General features: G+C 42.4%; 1 protein-coding gene across 1 annotated transcript in view; it reads left to right on the top strand.

Moving 5' to 3' along the window:
- The window catches only part of psmf1 (proteasome inhibitor subunit 1), a 45,281-nt gene that overhangs the window by 16,530 nt on the left and 3,368 nt on the right, over window positions 1–25,383 (top strand). The window contains exons 5-6 of the mRNA XM_052030960.1: window positions 16,239–16,292; window positions 22,817–22,975. Coding sequence (XP_051886920.1) covers window positions 16,239–16,292; window positions 22,817–22,975 — 213 coding nt within the window. The remainder of the gene's footprint in view (window positions 1–16,238; window positions 16,293–22,816; window positions 22,976–25,383) is intronic.

Below are 25,383 nucleotides of genomic sequence, written 5' to 3'. Positions count from 1 at the left end.
TGCCATTCTTAGTGTGGGTAACATTTGGCCAATCCAACCTATGCCTGAGGACATTTTTTTTAAAAGCTGACCTGACCTGAAACCAGCACGTGTAGTCAAGTATGCACCAGGAAATCATGCACTAATTACATAGAACAAAGAACAGTCCAGCACAGGACAGGCCATTCAGCCCATGATCTTGTGCCAATCTTGATGCCAATTTAAACTAAGTGTCCTCCTGTGTATCATCCACATCCCTCCATTCCCTTCACATTCATGTGTCTATCTAAAAGCCTGTTAAACTTCACCAGAATGTCTGCTTCCACTACTACCCCAGGCACAGGCACCTACCAGTCTCTGTGTAAAAAAAACATTTGCCCCTCACGTTGCCTTTAAACACCACCTTCGCCGCCCCCCCCCCCCCCCCAAAACTTTAAACACATGTCCTCTGATATTTGACATTTCTACCCTGGGAAAAATATTCCGACTGTCTACCCTATCTATGCCTCTCATAATTTAAAAAATCTCTATCAGGTCTCCCCTCAGTCCATGACGCTCTAGGGAGAACAACCCAAGTTTGTCCATCCTTTCCTTGTATCTCATACTCTCTAATCCAGGCAGCATCCTAGTAAACCTTTTCTGCATCCTCTCCATGGTCTCCACATCCTTCCTGTAATGGGGCAACCAGAACTGCACGCAATACTCTAAGTGCGGTCTGACTAAAGTTTTCTACAGCTGCAGCAGGACGTCCTTATTCTTATACTCAACATGACTACCAATGAAGGCGAGCATGCCACATGCCTTCTTTACCACCTTATCCAGTGGCCACTTTCAGTGAACTATGGACCTGGAACCCAAAATACCTCTGTCCCTTAATGCTATCAAGGGGCCTACTATTAACTGTATACTTTCTCCTTTCGTTTGACCTCCCAAAGTGCAACACTTCACACTTGCCCAGATTAAACTCCATCTGCCACTTCTCTGTAACTGATCTATATCCCTGTATCCTTTGATAGTCCTTTACACTGCATACAACTCCAGCAATCTTGGTGTCATCTGCAAGCATGCTAATCCACCCATCTACATTTTCATCCAAATCATTGAGATATATATATATATATATCACAAACAACAGATGCCCCAGCACCAGTCCTTGTGGAACACCACTGGTCACGGACCTCCAGCCAGAATAACAGCCTTTCACCCCTACTCTCTGTCTTCTATGGGCAGGCCAGGTCTGAATCCAAACTTGCAATTCACCCTGGATTGCATGCATCTTTATCTTCTGGATCAACCTACCATGAGGGACCTTATCAAATGCCTTATCAAGTCCATGTAGATAATGTCCACTGCTTTTCCCTCATCAAGCTCTTTTGTCACCTCTTCAGAACTGGTAATTGGTAAAACTCCTTGGTTTGCATCCTGTGAGAGGGCACCTTCTAGCCTAGGGTGAAAATACCACAGCTAACACCCAAATACAACTTTTTTTTCATTCATTCCTTGCTTTAATTGGCAATTCATGCAAACTAAGTTAAGTGTGAGTGCTTGAATACTCTGTAACTTCTTTCCCTGTGCATATGTTTCCCACACCTGGTGTGAAGAGCATCAGCAAATGCCTGATGTGAGTAGAAGTGTTTTAAATAGACTGCTCAAGGATGAGAGATTCATGACTCCAGGCATGGTTATGGGAGCTTGTTTTATTTAAATCTTTTATTTAAAATTACCCATATGTTGCTCGCTCTAAGAAGCATCAAATGTTTTAATCTGTTCAAATAACTTTTTGTAAAAGAGATCCTGAGAAGAATCATTTTTAGAGTGAATTCTGATCTAGAGTGTATTGCTAGAAATTTGGTGGGGTGGGTGGGGGGTGAATGCAGATTCAACTGTGATTTTTTTTATGATGAATTGGAAAGTAAAGCTTTTCAGGAAAAATAGCATCTTGTGTGGAGTTAGGTTGTTACTGGAAGGAAGTGGAAGTAATTTTGCAGCTCTTTACAAGGGCTATCACTGTCAGAGTGGACTAAGTGGCCTCCTGCATTGTAAGATTCAATATTGTAGTGCACTAAGTCTCAAGTCTGCATAAGGGACCCCTGTTGGAACCTTGAATGACAGTTTCCTACTACGCTGAGTGTGTACACTCCTCGTCATCTGAAGCCCAGCAGGAGGTTGAGTCCCTGGTTATGCCACAATATTCCTGTAACAAATTCTGTGTGATTTTAATTTCCCGCAAAAAAAATTCTGATGCTAGCCTTGGCTGAGTCTCTCACTCTCATCCCTGGCTCAGAGTTTGAGCATCGAATGCAGGCTGACTGTCCCTTCGAAGGTGCCATCTTTCAGTTAAGATGTTAACTTGAGACTTTGACCATCCTCTGATTGATGTAGAGGTCAAAGAGCATGATCCAACATGTGGCAGAATTATTCTGAACAAAATATCTCTCTCAATCAGTGTCATTTTATCTCATTGCTGTTTGTGTGGGAGCTTGCTATGAATACTTAAGGAATAATTAACTGCTATCATTGCATCCAAGTTGCAAAATATATTTAAAAAAATTAGGAATTATAAATAATCTATGGCAGTACACACAAATTCTAAAGGGTGTTTATAAAGCACAGACAGTGGCAGTGAAACAGTGGATTCAGTTTAATGTGGGCAAATGTATGTTTGAGCTTTGGGATGAGGAGGGGTGATGTGGGAATCTACCTGAGCAGTTAAATTTGGGGCATTCATGGATAATATTCCCAAGCTATTTAAATAAAAGGACAGCCATGGCAAGATACGTAAATAGAAATAAATAGGTAAGGTTATCAGAAATTATCTAAGGGGACACACACTGGATGGAGGAGTTGGATGATCTCACTCCTGTCCAAAGCTCTTTCAGTGCAGTTACTGATATTTTTTGAGCACCAAGTAACAACATAAATGACCATCTAACTTTGTGGTGCTGGGATGAAGGCAAACAGGACTCAAGGTACTTGCTCACCTTTTGCATAGTGTCATGGGCTGTATATTGTATCCATCTGTAAAGGTGACAGGGCAGCTTAACATTTCATCCTGCAGTGTTAGCACTCCTTCACTACTGAACCTGAGGTGGAAGATGCCATCTGTTGAATCAAGGTTGATACTGTGTTGAATGGACACTTGCTGATGTATCAAAGTGCAGTCATCCAATCACGCCCAGTAAGTGTGAACAGCTGTGTGAGTGTGTGTGCTTAAAACTACTCTGATCAACCTTCTCACCATCATGGCCACCAATGTTTACCATAGCTCAACTTCCAAGTTATTTAACAGCAGCTTAATGTCTGATCTAATCTGGGGTTTAGTGAGCCTGCTGCAGGTAGTTTAATGGTAGCATGTAACTCTTGTGGACAGGAGCAAATTGTATTTTTTGCAGTGTTTAAATCAAATCTATGGAGATTAAACAAACCAGTTTTCATTTTTATTGGGATTAATGTGATTTAAATTCCACAGACCGTGCTTCAGTGAATTGATTTCTTTTAATGGGCTTCTATAACATTTCTATGGCAATTCAAGCCTCTACTGTTTAATAAAGGTAAGTTTATATACAGACCTAATTAATTAGATTCATTGAGTAGGCTCAAATGTGTTTAGTGCATGGCCTTTGCTATGATGAATTGTACACACAGCTGGCCTTGGGCTGTAAATTGAAAATTATCACCAGCATCTTTATTTAAATATTTTTTTGGAGAATGTTGTTTTAATCAGTGCATTCTTCAATGTTCTAATGCCTCATTTTCAATTCAGTGTTATGACTTAGATGTTAAGCCATCTCCAAAGGTTCCTTCTGTACAAGCTCCATAAATTCTGTGATTGGGAGCTGAAAGGCAGATGACTGATGAGGTATTGGTGCAGCTCAGTGTAGCACTCTCAGGCAGAAAGCTGCAGGTTCAATTCCCACCCCAGAGACCCGAGTTCAAGATTCAGGCTCACACTCCAGAACAAATACGAATCTCTTGGATGAAATATTGTCTGCCCTTGGGTGGATGTAAAAGATCCTGAGGTAATATTAATTCCTCAACTGGGATCAACACATTGTTGATGATGGAATCTTGCTTTGCAGATGTTGGGTGGAGACTGGAGTTCTCTGGGTGGGGGAGGAGGGGGAGAGCCCATTGTTACAGAGCCCACTTTGAAATTGTACTGATTCCTGCAAGATGCTTTGAGACATTCTGTGCTCCAAAAGATGTATAAATTCTAACTCTGTTTTCCTTGTGTGTTCACAACTGGTACGGTGGTGGCATCCCAGTTAAGGTACTGGGCTAGTAATTCAAAGACCTGACTTCAAATCCTCACATGACAGCTGTGGAGTTTAATTTCTGTTAGTAATCTGGAAATGAAAAACAACCAAATTAGGCTTCAGTAATGATGATCACATGAAAACTAGCAGATTTTAAAAAAAACTGGTTAATAGATGTCCTTTGGTAGAGAAAATCTATCTAATTCTAGTCAATGTGACCCATTCATGTGGTTAAATCTTAAATGGCCTCTGTACCACAACAGTTATGTTAAAACAAAAAGAATGAAGCCAGACCACTGGCATCCACTGTGGCACCAAATCTGGACGCGGCAAAGTGACCCCATATTATCATGCAGAGTTTGCCACGCAAACTGAGGGCTGGTGTATTAATTAATGAGAGCAATCAACAGTGTCATGTCTTCCAAACAAACCGCCAGAGAGCATAGTGATAAAAGGTGAAGGGAGGAGCCCTGGGAATCCTCAATATTGATTCTAGACCCTGTGAAGTCTCCTGACCTCAGGTCAAACATGGCAAAGAAACTTTCTCATAACCACTACCCTGCCCACCCCCCCCCCCCCCCCCCCCCCCCCCCCCAAGCTGTTGAATCTGTGCTTATCCATGACGAACAACATTTGGGAGAAGCACAACAAGGGCACAATCTGTACTCTGGGCAAGACTTCAATGTACATCACTAAGAGTAGCTCGGTAGCAGCACCATGACCAAGCAGGCAGAATCCTGAAGCGTATAGCTGCTGGACTGGGCTCTGGAGTAGGTAATTTTCATGCATTTCCTCACATAATAGAAAGAAGTTGTTTGGCCCGTGGAGTCGATGCCAGCTCTTAAATCAATCTCATTCCCCCCCCCCCCCCCCCCCCCCACTTGTTTCCCAGAAAATCTATTTTCTCACACATGCCCAATAACACCCTTAGTTCTCCTGCCACACACCTACACTAGTGGTAATTTACCTAAAAGTCAATTAACCTAACAACCAGGACGTCTTTGGGATGTGGAAATAAATTGAAGCACCTGGGGGAAACCCATGTGGTCACAGGGACAACTGCAATCTCCACACAGACGGCATCAGAAGTCAAAATAGAACCTAGGCCATCGGAGTTGTGAGACATTTGCAGCACCACAGTGCTGTCATGAGGGGACCAACACAAGGGTTAAACCTGCTTGACTTCATCCTCACCAATACATCTGTGCAAATGCACCTCTCCAAGGTAACATTGGTAGAAATGGCCACATCAGTCCTTGTGGCAGCAAAGGAAAAAGTCCCATCTTCACGCCGAGGACACCATGTTGTGTGGTACTATAATCGTAGTAAATGGAATAGAGTCAGTTCAGAATTGGGCATCTTGGGGCATTGTGACCATCAGAAGCAGCAGCAGAAATGTATATCAAAAAGAAGCCAGACAGACCACCCAGCATCAACTATGGCACCAAATTTGGGAAATGCAAAATGGCCCCCAATTGATCATGCAGAGTTTGCCATACCAACTAAGGACTGGTGTCTGGAATATCCCTCACTCTATCAAATTGTCAAACCAGGGACAACTCTGGTTCAATGTAGTGTGAAAGGCCACCAGGACCACCTAAAAATAAGGTACCAATCTAGTACCTGCATGCTACACAGCAAAAACGGTATACAGTAGACACAAATAAGTGATCTTTCAACCAGCAGATCAGATCAAAGCCTTGCAGTCCTGCCACATCTACAGTGGTGTAGCATAATTAAGCAGCTGATGGAGGTGAAGGAGCCAAACACATCCCCATCCCTAATGATGGCAGATCTCAGCATGTGAGTGTCAGAGACGAGGCTGAAGCATTTGTAACTGTGCTTAGCCAGAAGTGCTGAATGGGTGATCCATCATGGCTCCCTGCTTGGATCACCACCACCACAGAAGCCATTCTTTGGCGAATTCAGTTCACCCCACATGATATCAAAGAACAGCTGAGATCACTGGGTACAGCAAAGTCTGTGGGCTTGGGTAACATCCCGGTTGTAGCACTGAAGACTTGTGCTCCAGAACTGCTGTACTATTCCGTTATGGTTACAATGCACCATTTATCTGCCAAAGCAGAAAGTTGCCTGGTGGTATACAGTTCACTAAAGACAGAACAAATTCAGTGTACTCTCAATCATCAGCAAAATGATGGAAGAGGTCATTAACAGTGCCACCAGGTGGCAGTTATTCACCAGTAACCTGCTAATGGATGCCCAGTTTGAAATTCGACAGCACCACGCAGCCCCAGACTCATTATGGTCTTGTTTCAAACGTGGAACAAAGAGCAAACTTCCAGAGATGAACAGAGTAATTGCTCCTGACATCAAGGCATCAGGGAGCTCTGGTAAAACTAAAGTTAACTGACATTGAGGAGTAAACACTCAAATGGTTGAAGTTGTATCTCAGAAGTTCAGATAGTTGTAGTTGTTGGAGATCAAAATTCCATTGAACATTGTGCGAATGAAGCCAGCTCTTGCCTGCTTGTAGCAAAACCTGACTTTGTTCAGGCATGTGCTGATAGGTGCATGGGTGAATGCAGCTCCAACAAACACTCAAGAAGCTCGACACCATCCAGCCCACTTGACTGGTACCCCATCAATCTCCCTAAACTGTTATTCCTTAAACCACTGATGCGCAGTAGTTACAGTGTGTACCATCTATGAAATATACTGTAGTTACTCACTGGCTACTCTGGCAATGCCTCCCAAACCTACAACCTCTACCAGCAAAACAGAAAAGGGCAGCAGGGGTGTGGACCGTCTGTGTTCTCCTCCAAGTCGCTCACCATCCTCACTTGGAAATAAATTGCCATTCCTTCATTACAGCTGGGCAGGCACGGTAGTGTAGAGGTTAGCGTAATGCTTTACTGGCCACTGTCTGTAAGGAGTTTGAATGTTCTCCCCTTGTCTGCGTGGGTTTCCTCCCACATTCCAAAGACGTACGGGTTAGGAAGTTGTGGGCATGCTATGTTGGCGCTGGAAGCATGGCGACACTTGCGGGCTTCCCCCAGAACACTCTACACAAAAGATGCATTTCACTGTGTGTTTCGGTGTACATGTGACTAATAAAGATATCTTATCTAAATTCCTGCCCAACAACACCATGGCAGCCCCTTCATCAGAAGCACTCTATAGTGGTTCAAGAAGGGGTCTCCCCACACTTTCTCAAGGGCAGCTTGGGATGGGCAATACATGTCAGCCTTGTTAACAAATCCCAGATCCCGAAAAGAGAAGTAAATAAAAAATGCTCACTCGTAAATGTAGAAACAATAATTGTGTGTGTGTTTCACGTCATTTTTCTCAAAGGATGTGTTCCTTGGCCCCCAGGAGTGTGTCTGAGAATTTATTTTGCCAAGATACATTTATTACCCTGAGTGAATTAATGCTCTGCGGAAGCTGGATTCAGTAATGTGTATAATTGGTTTGAGGTATCACTGCAATTTTTGGACTGTTTATCATTTTAATAGTTTATGTTCTGGAAGTTGGAGGGTTAGATTTATTGGCTGGTAAGTATTACTTTGTTGTAAACCAGTGTCCTCATGCAGGAAGATACACATGCATGCTCCTTTTACACTATCCAAGTCCCTTGTGCCCCACACACAACCCACTCCAGATACATGAGCATAGCATCCAGTCATATACTCCAATGCAGAACCTATGGTGTGCGGCAGTCAGTAAAATGAGATGTTAAACTGAGGTCTCATCTGCTCTCATGTTAGTATAAGCAGAATCATATCACATTGATGAAGAATGCTGGAGTTATCCCTGGTATCCTGACCTTTATTTCTTTCAAAAAGTACCTGTGTAATTACCCCCTCCTGAATGTGGGACCTTGCTATGCACAAATTTGTTACATCACAAAGCCAACAGCACTTCAAAAATTAATTAATTGGCAGTAAAGCACTTGGAGAAATCCTGAGATTGAAATTTATAAATGCAGTTTCATCTGTGTATTTTTAAATGAGCTATTTCCCCTAAAGAAGTAAAAAAGCAGTTCAACACTGTGTGTGGTAACTCATGAGCTGCAACTGTGAGTGGTCTGGCTGGGATCATCAGAATAAAAGCAATGGGCTAAATAACAAACAGGTCCCAATGTGTTCAGCCCACTGAACCTGACTAATCAAACTGGATTCCAGTTATTATGGCGAGTGTGGGAAGAGCAGAGGACGAGTCTGATGTGATTTAACTTCAAGTCTTCTGTTTAAGTGCAATTTCCACTCCATTTAGCAAAGGCTGAACACGTGTCCTATACCTTTTGATTATTTAACAATATTGAGATGAGCTTTATGTTGGATTGATATGTCAGTCCCTTATTTATTGTTTGGAGTTTGGTCCCATTGTAAAATACATTTTAAAAGAATCATTATGCCTTTATCATGCCTTTAGCCTCCCATATGCTGTTGTAGTTCATTAGTGTTACTCCATCAAGGCATCCTGCAATTTCTAAATGTCTAGATGTTTAGTGTTATGTAGTGTAATGTTCACAATAATAATACTTCAAAGATTGAAATATTGCTATAAATTCAGTTCAGCTTGATCTGGTGGTCTAAGTTGCTCCCATTTGATGTCCAAACATCATATTTTTCAGTATAAATTGGCTCACATTGCCCATTACCTCCTTAACTGATGTGAAACGCTAGGCTATAACATTAATGTTGCCTGAACTGGATATTCTTTAACCTCACTGATGGCAGCCCAAGAAAATACTTGGACAGGCTTGATTATAGTACATCAATCGGCTTCTCTTCAGAGCAAGGGAATGTGCAGAAGAATTTTATGTTCATATTCACTCTGTTCAATTTATGTCTAAGAACACGTTAAGCTCCCCTACATTAGTGACTTATTTAACTTGGTTTAAATGCAGTTTTAGGATTGATTACAAGTTTGAAAGCAGCTGAATACAGGTGATGGAGAATTGGCTACAATTATATACACTGCCACTGAAGTCAGTGCCAACCAAAATCCATCGCAGCTGATGTATTGCCCATTTTGACTCTTGATGATTTCTAGCATACAATATTTTCAATCTTTTTACTTAATAAATCTGATTTCACGTGTTTCCATTTAACAAATCCTGACTATCTTTGAAGCCTTTCTCATAATTTTTCATTATCTGCAAACAGACCGGAATAAATGGGCTTCCTATATAATAGGTGTAAGATATTCTCTGATTCCCCACAGAGCTTAAAAGCAGCTTACTGTTCAATTTCTATGGAAAATAATTACAACAAATTAACGAGTTTTTAATCTAGTGGCATTCTTTTAAACTTCGGGAACAAATTTTTTTCCAAGCAATAACTTTATTAAATTCCTTTGTTTAGAAAACATGTCAAAAATTTGTTAATGTATCCATAATCATTATTGTCAGTATTTCAATATTAGAACCAAAGTACTTTGTTCAGGTTCACTTTTATATTACATTTCATATTTTCTTACGATATTGAAGACCATTGGCCTATGCTAGCATTCAGAGCGATCCTATCAATCCCATTCTCCCTGTCTATTTTTTTTTTCCTTTGCCTCTGGTTAGTACTAACCTCTCGCTAGATTCAACAAGGCATTCCTATGTAAAATTAGCACAGATTGAAAATTGGAACTCTGATCTTTTTCTGAGTGCAATGGAAGGGTGAAGTCTTCACTTCCACTTGTGATGGTCACAAGTTGTAAAAAGAGGAGGATTCTGGATTGATAAGGAAAAGAGCCTTTGCTATCTTCAACTCCACCAATTTTCATGTCATCTGCAAACTTCATTCTCATCCAAGTCACATGCAACAGCCATTAGCCTACCAGATCTGCACATCTTGGGATGTGGGAATAACTTGGGGCATCTGGGGGAAACCCTCAGTCACCAGGAGAACATAGAAAATACTGCACAGATAGTACCGAATGTCAGGATCAAATCTGGGTCATTGGAGCCATGAGCCTTCTGTGAACCTTCTGTGCCACCCTATTTATCCCACTGCTCGACTCTTATAGTGCTGTGAATTTATCCAATCACCTTTGAAAGTTAGCATTGAATCTGTTCCACCATAAATTCAGAAAGTACATTACTGATCATAATGATGTCCATTAAAGTTAACTCTTCTCATCCCCCTCTGCCTCCATTGACAGTCATCTCGTTGCTATCTCTCCTGCCAGTAGAGGCAGCTTCTCATTTTTCACTTCATCAAAACACTTCAAAAATATTTTGAATTTATAAGAGTACTGATCCTTTCTTTAAAAATTTGATACGATAATTAGAGGTTTCGGAGAGAAGTAGCACATTAATGTGTTGAAATTGCCAGTTTTACAGAATCTAAATCTTGCCTTATATTCTTCACATTGGCTGTGCTCATCAGCAATTGCTTTTACCTTCTAAGTTAATGTTTTAACTAGCTTTTAAAATTATTTTGCTTTGAAGCTGCAAAGATGTTTGCCTTTGGGATGGCAGAAAATGTCAGATGTAAATAACGTTCTCAGTAGATTATCATCCTGCTGTCATTGAAAATGAAACAGGCGATTATTCTCCTGCACTTACTGGAATGGTTGACAAGTGTGGTATAGGATAACCTAAGGACATATACTGGGTGATGGTCAATCTGTTTTATTTTTAATTTTTGAGCAATCCTTAAAAATGCATTTGGCCTGTAATATAATCACAAAAAAACCACATTGTCAGAAATCTTTCTCGGTAATCATACGTTGCCTGCACAAAAGAGTAATCTCTCTGTGTAATCATAGAACGATATAGCATAGAAATAGGGCAGTCAGTCTTTCATGTGTTTGCCAGCTTCTTGAAAGCTCTCCAATTAGTCCCACCTCTTAGAGAAACAAAGGACTGCAAATGCTGGAATCTAGATGAAAAACACAATGATGCTGGAGGAACTCAGCAGGCCAGGCAGTATCTGTGGAGAAAAGCAGGCGGTCAGTGTTTCTGGTCAGGATCCTTCTTCAGGACTGAAGATAGGAAAAGGGGAAGCCCAATATATAGGAGGGAAAAGCAGAGCAGTGAAAGGTGGACAAAAGAGGGGAGGCGGGGTGGGCACAGGGTGGTGATAGTAGATGCAGGTAAGAGATAGTGATAGACGGGTACGAGGAAGGTGGGGAGAGCACATCCACCGTGGGATGGGTCAAAGGTAAGGAGAAAAAAGGGGTAGAAAAGAGAGAGAGGCTAAGAAAGGGAAGAAAAGAAGAGGCATGGTGGGGGGGGAGTGTGGGGAAGGGGTGTGGGGATTACTTAAAGTGGGAGAATTCAATGTTCATGCCGTTAGGCTGCAAGGTTCTAAGATGGAAAGTGAGGTGCCGTTCCTCCAGTTTGTGCTTGGAATTCTCCTGGCAGTGGAGGAGGCCGAGGACTGACATATCAGTGATAGTGTGGGAGGGGGAGTTGAAGTGACTGGCAATGGGGAGATGCAGGTTGCGGTTACGGACAGAGCGCAGGTGTTCTGCGGGACGGTCACACAGTCTTGTGTTTGGCCTCGCCAATGTAAAGGAGGCCACACTTGGAGCACCGAATGCAGTAGATGATATTAAGGGAGGTGCAGGTAAATTTCTGTCTCACCTGAAAAGACTGTTTGGGTCCCTGGATGGAGGTGGTGTAGGGGCAGGTGTTGCACCTAGGGCGGGGGCAGTGGAAAATTCCCGGAGTGGGATGGGGGGGGGGGGGGTTGGGGGGAGGAGTGAACTAGGGAGTCGTGGAGAGAGCGGTCCCTGCAAAAGGCAGAAGGGGGTGGGGAGGGGAAGATATGCTTGGTGGTGGGGTCCCGTTGGAGATGTCGGAAGTGGCGGAGAATGATGTGTTGGATACATAGGCTGGTGGGATGAAATGTGAGGATAAGGGGGACCCTGTCCCTGTTGGGTCTGGGAGAGGTGGGAGTGAGAGCAGAGGTGCAGGAAATGGCAGAGATATGGGTGTGAGCTCTCTTGACCACAGTCAGGGGGAAGCCCCGGTTAGAAAAGAAGTTGGACATCTCGGATGTCCTGGAGTGGAAAGCCTCATCATGGGAACAGAGGTGGTGGAGGCAGAGAAATTGAGAAAAAGGGATTGGGTCCTTGCAAGAGACAGGGTGGGAGGAGCTGTAATCGAGCAGAAGCGGGCAGTCCTAAGTTGCGGGACCATCATGTCGGTAGCTGTGAGGGGGAGATCTCCCGAGGTGATGAGGTCAGTGATGGTGCAGGAGATAATGTCCTGGTGGTCCTTGGTGGGGTCAAGGTTCAGCGGTAGGTAGGAGGAAGTGTCCAGGAGTTGACGTCTGGACAAGGTAGAGACAGAAGTGGGCAGTTCTAGATTGCGGGACTCCCCTCCTCCCCCGCACCTGCCTATCACTATCTCTTACCTGCATCTACCTATCACCTCCTTGTGCCCCGCCTCCCCTCTTTTGTCCACCTATCACTGCTCTGCTTTTCCCTCCTATATACTGGACTTCCCTTTTTCCTATCTTCAGCCCTGAAGAAGGGTCCTGACCCAAAACGTTGATCGCCTGCTTTTCTCCACAGATGCTGCCTGGCCTGCTGAGTTCCTCCAGCATCATCGTGTTTTACAGTCCCACCTCTGGTTCTGCCCTCATAGCCCTGCAGATTTTTCCCCCTTCAAATCCAGTAGCCTTTTGGAAGCTCCTGTTGAATCAACTATCACCACGTTCTCAGGCAGCACTTCACAGACTACAGCGACCTTGTAAAATAAGAATCTGCTTGTCTCTCTTCTGTTTTTAAAGATGTCCACTTTCTGCCACTGAAAACCAATTTTTCATACGAAAACCTTTCATGAATATGAACAACTTTTAAGTCTCCCCTTAAATCTCTGCCCAGAGGGGATTAATCTCACATTCTGCCATCAATGAAAGATTTATGCTCTTTCATTCTTTTCTTTCTGGTGTTCAGTCTGACACTCAGTCTCTTTGCTGCTCAGTGGTGGATAGTAACAATCTGCAGAAGAGTGGATATACAATTTCAGCATGTGTGGATGGAGGTGGGGTGAATGGGCACTAATGCTGTTATCAATTTGACTCACATTTATGATAGGCAACTCTGGTTCAGGTGTAACCAATCATTCCCTGTATGGAGGCTGATGAAATAAGAAGTCAACAACATTTGTCACATATTTTGGTAAAGGGGATGGGAGAGATATTTTTCAAACAGTGTCATACAGCACAGGAATAAGCCCTTCAGCACACCAAGTCCACACTGACCATCAACCAGTGCAGCGGTTAGCTTAAGGCTATTACAGCGCCAGCAACCCGGGTTCAATTCCGGCCGGTCTGTAAGGAGTTTGTACGTTCTCCCCGTGTGTGCGTGGGTTTCCTCCCACATTCCAAAGACGTACAGGTTAAGAAGTTGTGGGCATGCTATGCTGGCGCCGGGAGCGTGGCGACACTTGCGGGCTGCCGCCAGAATACTCTGTGCAAAAGATGCATTTCACTGTGTGTTTCGATGTACATGTGACTAATAAAGAAATCTTAACCACCCAGTTATACCAATCTGACATTAATCACATTTTACTTGTTAGGCATTATTCTGGAGTTATGAAATTATGGATAGTAGATAGTAATTAAAATGAGAACCAGTCTTCAGGAAATAAAACCTGTTTACAATTTTAACTTCAACTGGTATCTAAGGCTATTGAAACCAATCATTGGGTATGGGACATTCTGATTCTGTATCATTGAAACTACGAAGGGAAAGACAATAGATGAATGTTCATGTTAATTGGTGGGCATTGAAGCCTTCAGGATGAGATCAGGGAAGGCATAAAGTAGCTACCTCCAGCATTGGCACATCATTAAAGGCACATCCCTGTCACTTGATGCGCAATTCAGAACAGGTCTGTTTTGTCTCTTAATATTCTGGCTAGTTGTATATTCAGGGAGCCATCTCTCAACACTGTAACAAAAGAGGTTTATTTTGTGCTCTGAAGCTTTCAGACCAGCTACCAGTATTGAATATTCAAAGGGTTCTGCTAGGTGGGATGCGCTATAGAAATGTAATTTTGCAAAGTTACCTGTCTATATTCAAAATGTTAAAGTTGGAATTGGTTTATCATTCTCACATGTACCAAGGTACAGTGAAAAACTTGTCTTACATTCTGTTCATACGGATCAATTCTTTACACAGTGCATTGAGGTAGTACAAGGTACAACAATAACGGAGTGCAGAATAAAATGTAACAGCTGTAGAGAAAGTGCAGTGCAGGCAGGCAATAAGGTGCAAGGTCACAACGAGATAGATTGTGAGGTCAAGAGTACATCTTATCTTACTAGGGGACTGTTCAATAGTCTTATAACAAGCAGGATAGAAGCTGTCCTTGAGCCTGGTGGTACGTGCTTTCAGGCTTTTGTATCTTCTGCCCGATGGGAGGGGGGAGAAGATGGAATGTTCCGGGTGGGTGGGGTCTTTGAGTATGTTGGCTGCTTTACCGAGGCAGCGAGAAGTATAGAGTCCATGGAGGGGAGTTAAGTAGGTGATTATAGCTGTTGAAACTGTAGTTAATCCTTTATTGTTGTCCTTGTGTTCAAAAGTATAAAACATTATATCGGGAGAGTTGAACTAGATTGTCTCCAGAAGATTTGGCTGTGTGAATAAAAATCTTTAATATCTCTCAGTTACAGCTTCCGTGTGGCTTAGTTTAGTCAGTCACAACATATTCTCCCCAGATTCTTAAACTCCACCCAGATTCTAACATTCAGCTACATCCTAGGAGCAATTTACAGTGGCCAGTTAAACTACTGCCCTGAATGTCATTGGGATGTGGGAGGAAACCCATGCAGTCAGAGGGAGAACATGCAAACTCCGCACAGGCAGCTCCAGAGGTCGGGATTGAACCTGGCTCTCTGGCACTGTGAGGCAGCAGCTCTACCCGCTGAGCTTCTCAGGGGTTTAAAGGAGGCAAGGTCGAGAGGTAAAGGATTTTAAGGTGAGAATTCCAAAGCTCAGGACCTTAGCAACTGGAGGATGACTGCCTGTGGTGGAGAAGTGAAAATTGGGAATGTGTGAGAGGCCAGAGGAAGAGGAGAGACTTTGGGGGGTTGTGGAGCTGGAGGAGGTTACAGAAATGGGGAGGGGCCAGGATATGAACAGGTGATTGAGTATTTTAAAATGAATGTGTTGTCAGAGTGGAGCCTAATATGATTGGTTAATGGGATATGTTGCAATTAGTACTCAGAAAGCCTAGGTTTCCTGAGGGTGGAAGATGGAATCACAACCAAGGAGGCATCGAGCAAGAAAAACTGCAAGTGATACTTGAGTGCCTGTTAACCTGTGGTGTGAACTCTGCAGGTTTTGCTGGTCTGAATCCATGTCTGCACTTGAGGTCTCTGTTTGGGGCTGGTAGGATGCAAGAGTGTGTCCAGCAAGTAAGGAGACACGAGAGACTGAAAATCAAGGGGTGGGGGGAAGTGGTTACCGGAGGTTAGAGAAATCGATGTTGATGCCATCAGGTTGGAGACTACCAAGGCGGACCATGAAGTGTAGTTCCTATAATCTGCATTTGGCCTCATCTTGGCAGTAGAGGTGGCTGTGGACAGACATGTCAGTGTGGGAATGGGAAGTGGAATTAAAATGGCTGGCCACCGAGAGATCCTGGCTGTTCTGGCGGATGGAGCGAAGGTGCTCGACGAAGCGCTCCCCCAATCTGCATTAGGTCTCACTGATGTAGAGGAGGCTGCACCGAATGCGATAAATGACACCAATACACTTGTGTCCAGCAAGTAACATGGCACAGTCAATCTTTAACACATTGTGATACTAAACCTGCAGCTTGACAGAGATTGCACAGACTCAAAGCTTTCATTAATCATTTTGCTCGTCGATTATAGATTCCATGCACTGTCTAGAGCATAGGACCATTTGGTTGACAACCTGTTAACCTGGGATTGGTGCATTGGGAAGAACAGGGCTCCTCCATTATTTCACAAATCCACCGATGCTGACACTGTATTGAAGTCTTGTGTTGTTCTGATTTTTTTGCACAGCTAACAAATGTCTTTTTCTCTCCACCAACCCACTATTCCCAAACTCCAGGTCTGACCCTATGGCACCATTTGCAACAGGAGGGGATGATCTCGACCCATTTAGGTAGGAGTTGATATCCTGTTGTTCTTCCTCTGAATGTTAAAACACAATCAGGGTCTGTAGGAACATTTGTGCAGGTCCAGTGCACCTGCACTTTCTACAGTAGGGGTCTCTGGTGCCTAATATAAGATAAAAACTTAAGAAACTCGTTATTAAATCAAAATGATTGAATTCACCTCTGAACCTGTGTTGAATATCTTTAAATTTGATCAGCCTCTAACATCAGGTACCTAATAACACTGAGGGTTATACAGGGTTCTTAAAATTCTTATCCTTGTTTTTAGATTTGAATTGAATTGATTTATTATTGTCACTTGTACCGAGGTACAGTGAAAAACTTGTCTTGCATTCTGCTAATACGGATCAATTCATTACACAGTGCATTGAGGTAGTAGAGGGTAAAGCAATACAGAATGCAGAATAAAGTGTCATACCTACAAAGAAAGTGCAGTTCAGGTAGACAAGACCATGCCATGGCCTCAGAACTCCCTCTTCCTAATCTCCTCTGGCCTTAAACCCTCAGAGACGTCTGTGCTTCTCCTGTTCTGGCCTCCTGTGCAGTGTCTGTTTTAATTGCTACACCATTGGCAGCAGTGCCTTCAGTTGTTAAGGCCCTAAGCTTTGGAGGCTTTGTCTCTCTGCTGCTTTCTGTTGGTCAGACTTTCTCCCATCCATTCTAATACGTCCCAATACAACTCAATGTCAAATTTTGCCTGCTTACTCACCGTTGAAGCAGCTTATGAAATTTGAATAGTTAAACGTACTATTTTAATTCCAAAATAAAATCCCATCCCTGGGTTATGACTGTCTAACTTACGGACACCTCTACATACAAATGAGCTCCCATGATATTATTAAATTCGAAAGTCCAATGTACATACAGAACCTGTGTTTGTTCATATGAACAAAGAATGAGTTTCCTCTTGCATTCTCTCTCCACCCCCCCCCCCCCCCACTTGCAGTAATTGTTCTTCTTATCAGTCTTATGTGCGTTGATGCCATTTATTACAAAGACTGTGAAGGGTGTGGTTACATTTCGAGTGATTTTTGTGTATTTTTCAAACTTACAGACAAAATCAACACCAATTTTTGTACATCTAGAACACGTCTGTACATATGGAACCTGTTCCTTACTCAGGAACAGCCTGTGCTGGAAATACTTAGCAGGTCAGGCAGTGCCAATGGAGAGGTCAATGACCTTCAGAAGCAGAGAAGTAAAGAAATAAGTGTGTTGCCTAACCTGTTGAGTGTTTTCAGATCTTTCTGGTGTTTGTTTCAGATTTGTATTACTTCAGTTTTTATTTTATTTACAAATGCAGGTTGTTGTTGGAGTTTTCATTGCAGCATTGAGGTTTATACATCAGTCTGTAGGGCTATCACTGTATAACCTTCAGTGTTACAGTAAAACCCCTTCTGTTGTCTGTATAGCCTGCCGTTACATGGAGCCTACAACAGTTATTTGTCGTCCTTTTACTCTACAGCTCCCATTTCTTACAGGGAATTCCCTACAGATCTTTTCATAAACCTCAATGCGATAATGAGCATAACACAACAACAGAAACTGCTGTAAATATTCATTGGGCCAGGGAGCATCAGTGGAGAGAGAAAGAGTTTACAGGTTAATGACCTTCCCTCAAAACTGGCCAGTTTTGGTATAAGCTGCAAAGGCTGGTTATCTGAAATTGTTGAATTTGAAGCAAGAAACAAATTGCTGGAGGAACAGCAGATCGAGCAACGTCTGTGGGGGGGAAAGAAATGTCGATGTTTCAGGTTGAGACCCTGCATGAGGTGGAATTCAATGCTGAATCTTGAGGATTAACGTTCCTGGTTGGAAAATGCCTGTTTCTCCCTGTAGAGGTTGCCTGGCTTGTTTGGCTTTTCCAGCATTCTATTCTCCTATTTCTGAGGAAAGGACATGGAGCTGAAACTTAACCCTGCTTCGCCTTCCATGGATTCTTGACCTGCTGAGTATTTCCAACATTTTTGTTGTTACTTTAGATTTCTAGCATTTACCGTTTCTGAACCAAACAACAGTTTGCTTTTGTACAAATGGTATGATAAAATATCCCGAGGAATTTTACAGGTGCCTCAGTCGACAAAATTTATCATGAACCAGCTCACCTTAGGTTATGCTGATTCTATTCAATGGTTTTACAGTTCCTGCTTCAGTTCCCATTTACAACTAGCCTGAAGTACTCCAAGGCAGAGTAAATGTCCTCTCTTGTTCCTCTCCATTACCTTTATGCTTATTATTCCATATGCACCAAAACAAAAAAATGTGTGAAATGCACTTCTGTAATAAAATATTTAAGTTTGTGTTCATTATATCAGAAAGCCTCGCATGAACTGTTCTGTTATGTCTGTAGGGGATGGGTAGGCAAGGTCTTGTTTTGATCTCTCCAAAACTGCTTTCATAGTCAATTTGATTTAAGTGTATTCCTGGAGAGCTGTCCCAACAGCAGATTCTTCCCTCTCTACGTTCTTATCCTCTATCTGCCAGCCCTACTTCCCCTTAAGATAAAGACTTACTTTTCTAAGATGCTTTTCTGAACCTCAAGACATCCCAAAATATTTTCTAGCCAATAAAGTACCTGAAGCATGTCATAGCTGTAACATAGTGAAGATGACTGCTAATTTCTGCACAAGCAGCATTGTGATAATGACCAGATAAATTTGAAGGTTATGTGTTGAGCAAGGTACCAGGGCTACTTCCACTGATGCTCTTCTAAGTGCCACCTCAGGTGCTATTAGAAAGAGCATATGCACCTTCGTTTTAGGCCACATCTGAAAGACAGCACCTCCAACAGAGTGGCACTCCTTGCTAGGTTTCTGGCTCACCTACAGAAGAACTGCCTGCTGCATCACAGCTAATACAGCAAAGTCAAGGGCAACAATGAATCAAAGAAACCACCTTCTTTAGGAAATTGGGAATCCTGTCCAAATGATTGATGATGTTAACATTGATTGATGATGTAATCAAGTTAACAACCACTTTTCAATGAGATAGCTGCCTCACCAAACCATTTTTTTGACTTCTTCAATTGTATACCATGGTAAAAGCTTCTTTCAATTCTGTCTCTGCACTAGCTCATCTTTTATTTATATAAGATGACTTTTTTTTAATAGAGTCAATTGCTGGCCACCTTCCTCTCTCCACTCTTCGTCCTGATGCAGGGTTTCATCCTGAAACCTCCCCCTACCCCCACCCACAGATGCTGAGTTCCTCCAGCAGATTGTTTGTTACTTCAAACCTATACATTTGACAGAGCAGTCAGGATTTGCATATATCAGTACACAGGCCTTGCTTAATTCATTGCAGGTCGGGGCAATTGGTTTAAAATGTATTGAACAACATTGCGTTAGTTGTTTTGATGAAAGGGGATATAAGTGTCTCCCTGAGTCTTCCCTTCCACCTCTACCTCATTAAGGTAACTGAGTTTAAAATGGCTGTACCCAGCCTGCTTCTCTCTCCTTGGCATTTCTCCATCTTGAAATGTCTTCCCTTGTGTTTTACATCATTTCTTTCTGGTTGCAAAATGTCCCCTGATTAAACCACAATTTAGCAACAGTGACCAGCTTGTGCATGAACAGCAGCTTCTAATGAGGACGTGCTGCGTGATGAAAGGTATAACTCCCCACTATCTGTCACTCTGTGTTGTACAGCAGTAAGACCTGGTATATTCTTGCGTCTCTCATCATTATCAGTAATTTAAGAAGGTCAAGAGCAATAAATCGCCTCCTTTTTTAATCAAGACCATTGCAGCTGGATTTTTTATCTGTGAGCTGCAGAAGATTATTTTCCATTTCCATGGACAGTAAACAGCAGCATTGACAATGACTTCTACATCCCACAAATGAATGAAAACTTTAAAAAAATAAGTAGCTGATTATGTTTTAGCAACTTCAGTAATGCATTAATAGGTGTTTATTAGCCATGCAGTTTTTTTCATAATATTACAGTTTCACCTGCATTTGCTATTTGAAATCACAATCCATGAACGTTATTGCATTTCAAAGCATTCAGTTCTTTCAGTTCCTGAACTTACCAATTCCTCCAGTTTCTCAAGGTTGTGCTGTGTAAAACATCTGCTAACAATAGTTATCCTTGGATTTCTATAGTGCATTTCAAACTCAATTGTATCAAAGCATGTAACACCATGGATTAGTGATCTAAAGTGCATGGAGCAATGTGACAATTGGTCACAGGGATAGTTCTGTATAATCTTGTACTCCTACAAAAATAATTTAATTCATTACACGCTTGCATTAAAAACTAACTTCTTGCTTTAGGACATAACAGTACAGTAGGAGACTCTTGCTGATCCAAAATAAGGGAAAGGGTTGGCAAATCAGCTCAGGTGACCTTGCAGACGAGGAGAGGGGAGAAATAGGTGTCTTCATGACTGATGAGAGTGGAGTAGAGGGAGAGGAGAGTCTCCACACTAGGGAGGTTAATGCTTTGTCCCAATACGAAAATAGCTAAGCCTGTGTTTTATTAGCTGTGTGGGAGTGGGGAGTCCTTTAAAGTGAAAGGACTCCTTGATGCCAATTGTGAAGCCTTTTGATGATCTGATCCAAATATTCAGTTTGAGTATTATTATGTTCAGATTTTGCTTTTACAATTTATTCATTTTTTGGGAAGTGGACATCACTGGCATGGCTCACATTTATTTCCCCTCTGTCATTAAGGTAGTGGGTTGTGTCATTGAACTGCTGCCACCCTTCTCACAAAGGTGCATCTGGGGAGGGACTTCCAGGGCTTAGACCCAGTGACAGTGAAGGAACAGCGACATATTTCCAAGTTAGGATGGTGTGTGACTTGTAGTGGAACCTGCAGTCGCTGGTGTTTCCCCACCCTTGCTGTGCTTGTCCTCATCGCAGGCTTGGAGTTGCAGTGAGAGGAGCTAGGGTGAGTAACACTGGCATTTTGTAGATTGCACACGTCGCAGTGTGTTGGTGGCAGAGGGGATGAACATTTATAGGAGTGAGTGGGGTACCAATTAAGCATGCTGATTATCCTGGATGGTGTCATTGCAAAGCTAAATTACCAAACCTGTGCAGATATATTTTGTGGCAAGTAGTTGTTACTGAGGCTGCTTTATTCCCTGTGGACTATACACTCTGCCTCTGCTGTTACATACACTTCTAAGAATTAGAACTAAGAGTGACTCCTCAATCTCCTTGTGCTTTCTCTGTAACTGTAACACTATATTCTGCATTCTGTTTTCCTTTTTACCAAGTCAATGGACTTAGCTATGAGATGATCTATCTGGATGGCATGCAAGCAAACACTTTTCACTGTATATATGACAATAATAAACCAATTCCAATTCAAATCTGGTTGTGCAAAAAAAAAATCCTGGCTCCCATTTTTCCATCCTTTCTCCATTTCCTAAATTCACAAGAATGAAAAAAATCTGTCAATCCCAGTCCTGAATGTACTGAAGGACTAAACACAAACAGTCTTTGGCTTGGCAAGAAGAATTCTTCCCTTGTTATTTTTTTCCTGGCTTTCTGAATGCATCTTGTTATAAAATTAACCTCATTTCCAGTCATGGTGCTAATTGATTAGTTGAAAAACAAATGAATTAGAAATTGCTTCAGAATCTTTGATCTGCTTTCTAATTAAAGCAGTGTGATTGAATCACGCTGTCCCCCCCCCACCCCCCATCCCATTGTCTGCCATTTGTCAGTGGTGCAGTACTTTGCACTGTTATATTAAACTGCTAAGTTGCTGTTGCTTTAGAGGTATTGCTGCTCATACCTGCCAGATCGGCATAATCCTGTGAAGCTGCTCATAACATTGTGGAGATTTTGCAGGGTTAGTTTCAGTAATATTGTTCACGTCTACCTGTCCTGCTGCAACCTTGGTACTCTGACAAACCCCCAGAAATCCATGGGTCTGTTGAGTGCATTCCCAACATAATTCCATTGCAGAAAATTCTCCAAGAACAAAATAAACCAGGATTCAATGTGCACTGTGAGCTTCAAAGTCAATTATGTCTCAGCTGTAATAGTCGACATCAAAGGAGATGGTAAACTTCCATTTCATGTCTTGACAGCCAATGAAACAGTTCAGAATTATGGAGCATGTCGTAGTGTCAGTAGCCAGTTTCCTCACAGCCAACTTCCACACACAGGAGTATGATAAGAACCAAGTCTTTTTATTTCTGAGTTGAGGAATAAATGCCCAGACAGTGAAAACTTCCCTGGCATTCCACAAATTGGTGCTGTGAAAGCTTTCTCATGCACCTGAGATTGCAGGCAGATCTTCAGTTTGTTGCCTCCTTCCTTCAGTTCTGCACTGGTCATCCTACATAAATGCATTTGTTGTTATGTACTTATGTTCATTCAAGGAGTGCATGGAAAGGGATTGGACAGAAAATTCGCTGGTCAACGTTTTTCATCAATTATCGGATCAGTCTGCATCCCCAGACTGTAGATTATCTTTACTTCCAGTCCCACTGGATTGAGTTTCAGGTGCAGTGTTTCTCAATATGCTTCTCTTTTTCTGCTTTGCTCACCAGTGACCGAAGAGGTGGAATGATTGTAGATCCTTTAAGGTCCGGTTTGCCGAGATCTGGCTTTGACCCATCATCGGGAATACCAGGACAACTTCCTCCGGGATCAGTGCCCCCTGGAGCCAGGTTTGACCCATTTGGACCAATTGGACGTGGCCGTGCTGGGTATGTGTGAAGTTTTTATAGCGATACGAGTTCAGCAGAAGCTTTGTAAGTGCAACACTGCCACATGGTCCGCTAATTGTACACGTATCTGTACACCAGTAGAACACTCATTTCTGAATCATTGTTCTTCATTGAGGGATATTGTTCTAAACTCACAATTCAAAATTGCACTCTTCACTTTAACATAGAAAACTACAGCACACTACAGGTTCTTCGGCCCACAATGTTGTGCTGACATTTTATCCTGCTCTAAGATCTATCTAACTCTTCCCTCCCACATAGCCCCCTATTTTTCTCTCATTCATGTGTCTGTCTAGGAGCCTCTTAAATGTCCCTAATGTATCTGCCCCCGCAACCTTTGCAGGCAGTGCGTTCCATGCACCCACCACTCTCTGTGTAAAAAACTTACCCCTGACATCCCCCTTATACCTTACTCCAATCACCTTAAAATTATGTCCCCTTGTGTTAGCCATTGTCGCCCTGGGAAAAAGCGTCTGACTGTCCACTCGATCTATGCCTCATCATCTTGTACACAATATCAAGTCACCTCTCATCCTCCTTTTCTCCAAAGAGAAAAGCCCTAGCTCGCTCAACCTAGCCTCATAAGAAAACTTTCATATGCTCAACTTAAAATGTTCTTTCCAGGTACAGAACAACTTGTTAGCACAAGGCCACAAGAGGAACACTCAGGTTAAGGTCAGACATGAACTGAAAGGCAGAGAGATAGGCAGGGTTGGGGAGGGAGAAGATAAAGTGAAGGCAGAATAGAAAGGAATAAGTGGAGAAAGAAAAAGCAAGAGAGAACAACAAAAAAAAGACAAATATGTTCTGAAAGAAGAATGGTCTGGTGAAAAAGCTGAGTAATGAAGAGGGAGAGAGGGGATGAGATAAGAGGCAGGAACAGAAATGGTCTGGGTCCCCCTTTGTAATTAGGGTGACGGTGATTGTGTAACAAAGCCCCATCCCATGACTTACAAAGATTGCCCACTCCCGACACTGAACAATCTCTATTGTTGTAGTTGCCACATCAATTACCTGATAATTAATATGATGGCAGAATTGGGTAATGTACCAATGCAAAGTTTATACCAAGTGCACATCAAAAGAGTGCCCTGAGGATGCATTGAATCTTTCTGGTAAGGTCTTATAATCATATTGAATGTTCACAGGAAGGCAGTGGAAATGCAGTTTATCTAGTAATCTAGATTTTCAAAAGGCCATTGATTAATTACCCATAATAGACAAATAGATAAGGCCAGGGAATGAAGAGTCAGAGACAATCAGCAGGACAGATTGCTGCAAGACAGAAAGCAGAGAATGGGAGTGATTCACAGTGGTGTGGTGGTATTCTAAAAGCATCAATGCTGGGACCACTGCTTTGGCAATTTACATTAAGGAATTGGAACCACAGTTTTTAAATTGACACCAAATTGTGTGTGGGGGAAGGGGATTGTCATTATTGAGGATGACCCCCACCGCCCCTACCAAAACAAAAAGGAAAAATAAACTTGCAGAAGGAACAAATAATTGGCAGGTGAAGTTCAACACAGATTAATTCAATGTGGCACATTGTGGTGGGAAGAATAGAGAGGTCACATTAATTAGAACATGCAACTCTGGATAGGGTAGAGGAGTCATAAGGTCATACAGTAATACAGCATGGAAATTGGCCCTTCGGCCCAACTCATCCATGCCGACCAATGTGCCCACCGCTAAGCTAGTCCCACTTGCCAAATTTGGCCCATATCCCTCTAAACCTTTCCTATCCAAGTACTTATCCAAATGTCTTTTGAATGTTGTTATTGTACCTGCCTCAGCTACTTCCTCTGGCAGCTCGTTGTATATACGCACCACCCTCTGCATGAAGAAGGTGCCTCTCAGGTCCCTTTTAAATCTTTCTCCTCTCACCTTAAACCTCTGCCCTCCAGTTTTTGGTTTCCTTTCCCTGGAAGAAAGACTGTGCACATTCACCCTACCTATGCCCCTCATGATTTTATAGACATCTATAGAGTCACCCCTCAGTCACCTATGTTCCAAATAATAAAGTCCTAACTTGCCCAACCTCTTCCTATAACTCAGGCTCTTGATTCCTGGCAACATTCTCATAGAGGAACAAAGGGATCTCAAAGTACAAATACATCAATCACTAAAAGTAATGTCACAAATTGGCAAGACCATAAAAAAGGCAAACCAAGCACTATCATATATTTCTACATGGGCAAGATTAAAAGGTTAGACCAACTTGGAGAACTGTGTACAGTTCTAGTCACTAAGAGAAGAAAAGGAACCAAAGGAGGAGATGCAGACAACAATTACGAGGCTAACACCAGAATGCCAGGGTATATGTATCAGGAAAGGATCTTCTGAACACTGGATCTTTTTTCTTTTAAGAGAATAAAGCTAGGATG

The sequence above is a fragment of the Pristis pectinata genome, chromosome 16 (genome assembly GCF_009764475.1).
Source record: "Pristis pectinata isolate sPriPec2 chromosome 16, sPriPec2.1.pri, whole genome shotgun sequence".
Lineage (NCBI taxonomy): Eukaryota > Metazoa > Chordata > Chondrichthyes > Rhinopristiformes > Pristidae > Pristis > Pristis pectinata.
The sequence above is the reverse complement of the archived record's forward strand: the minus strand, read 5'-3'. Positions and strand labels throughout refer to the sequence as shown.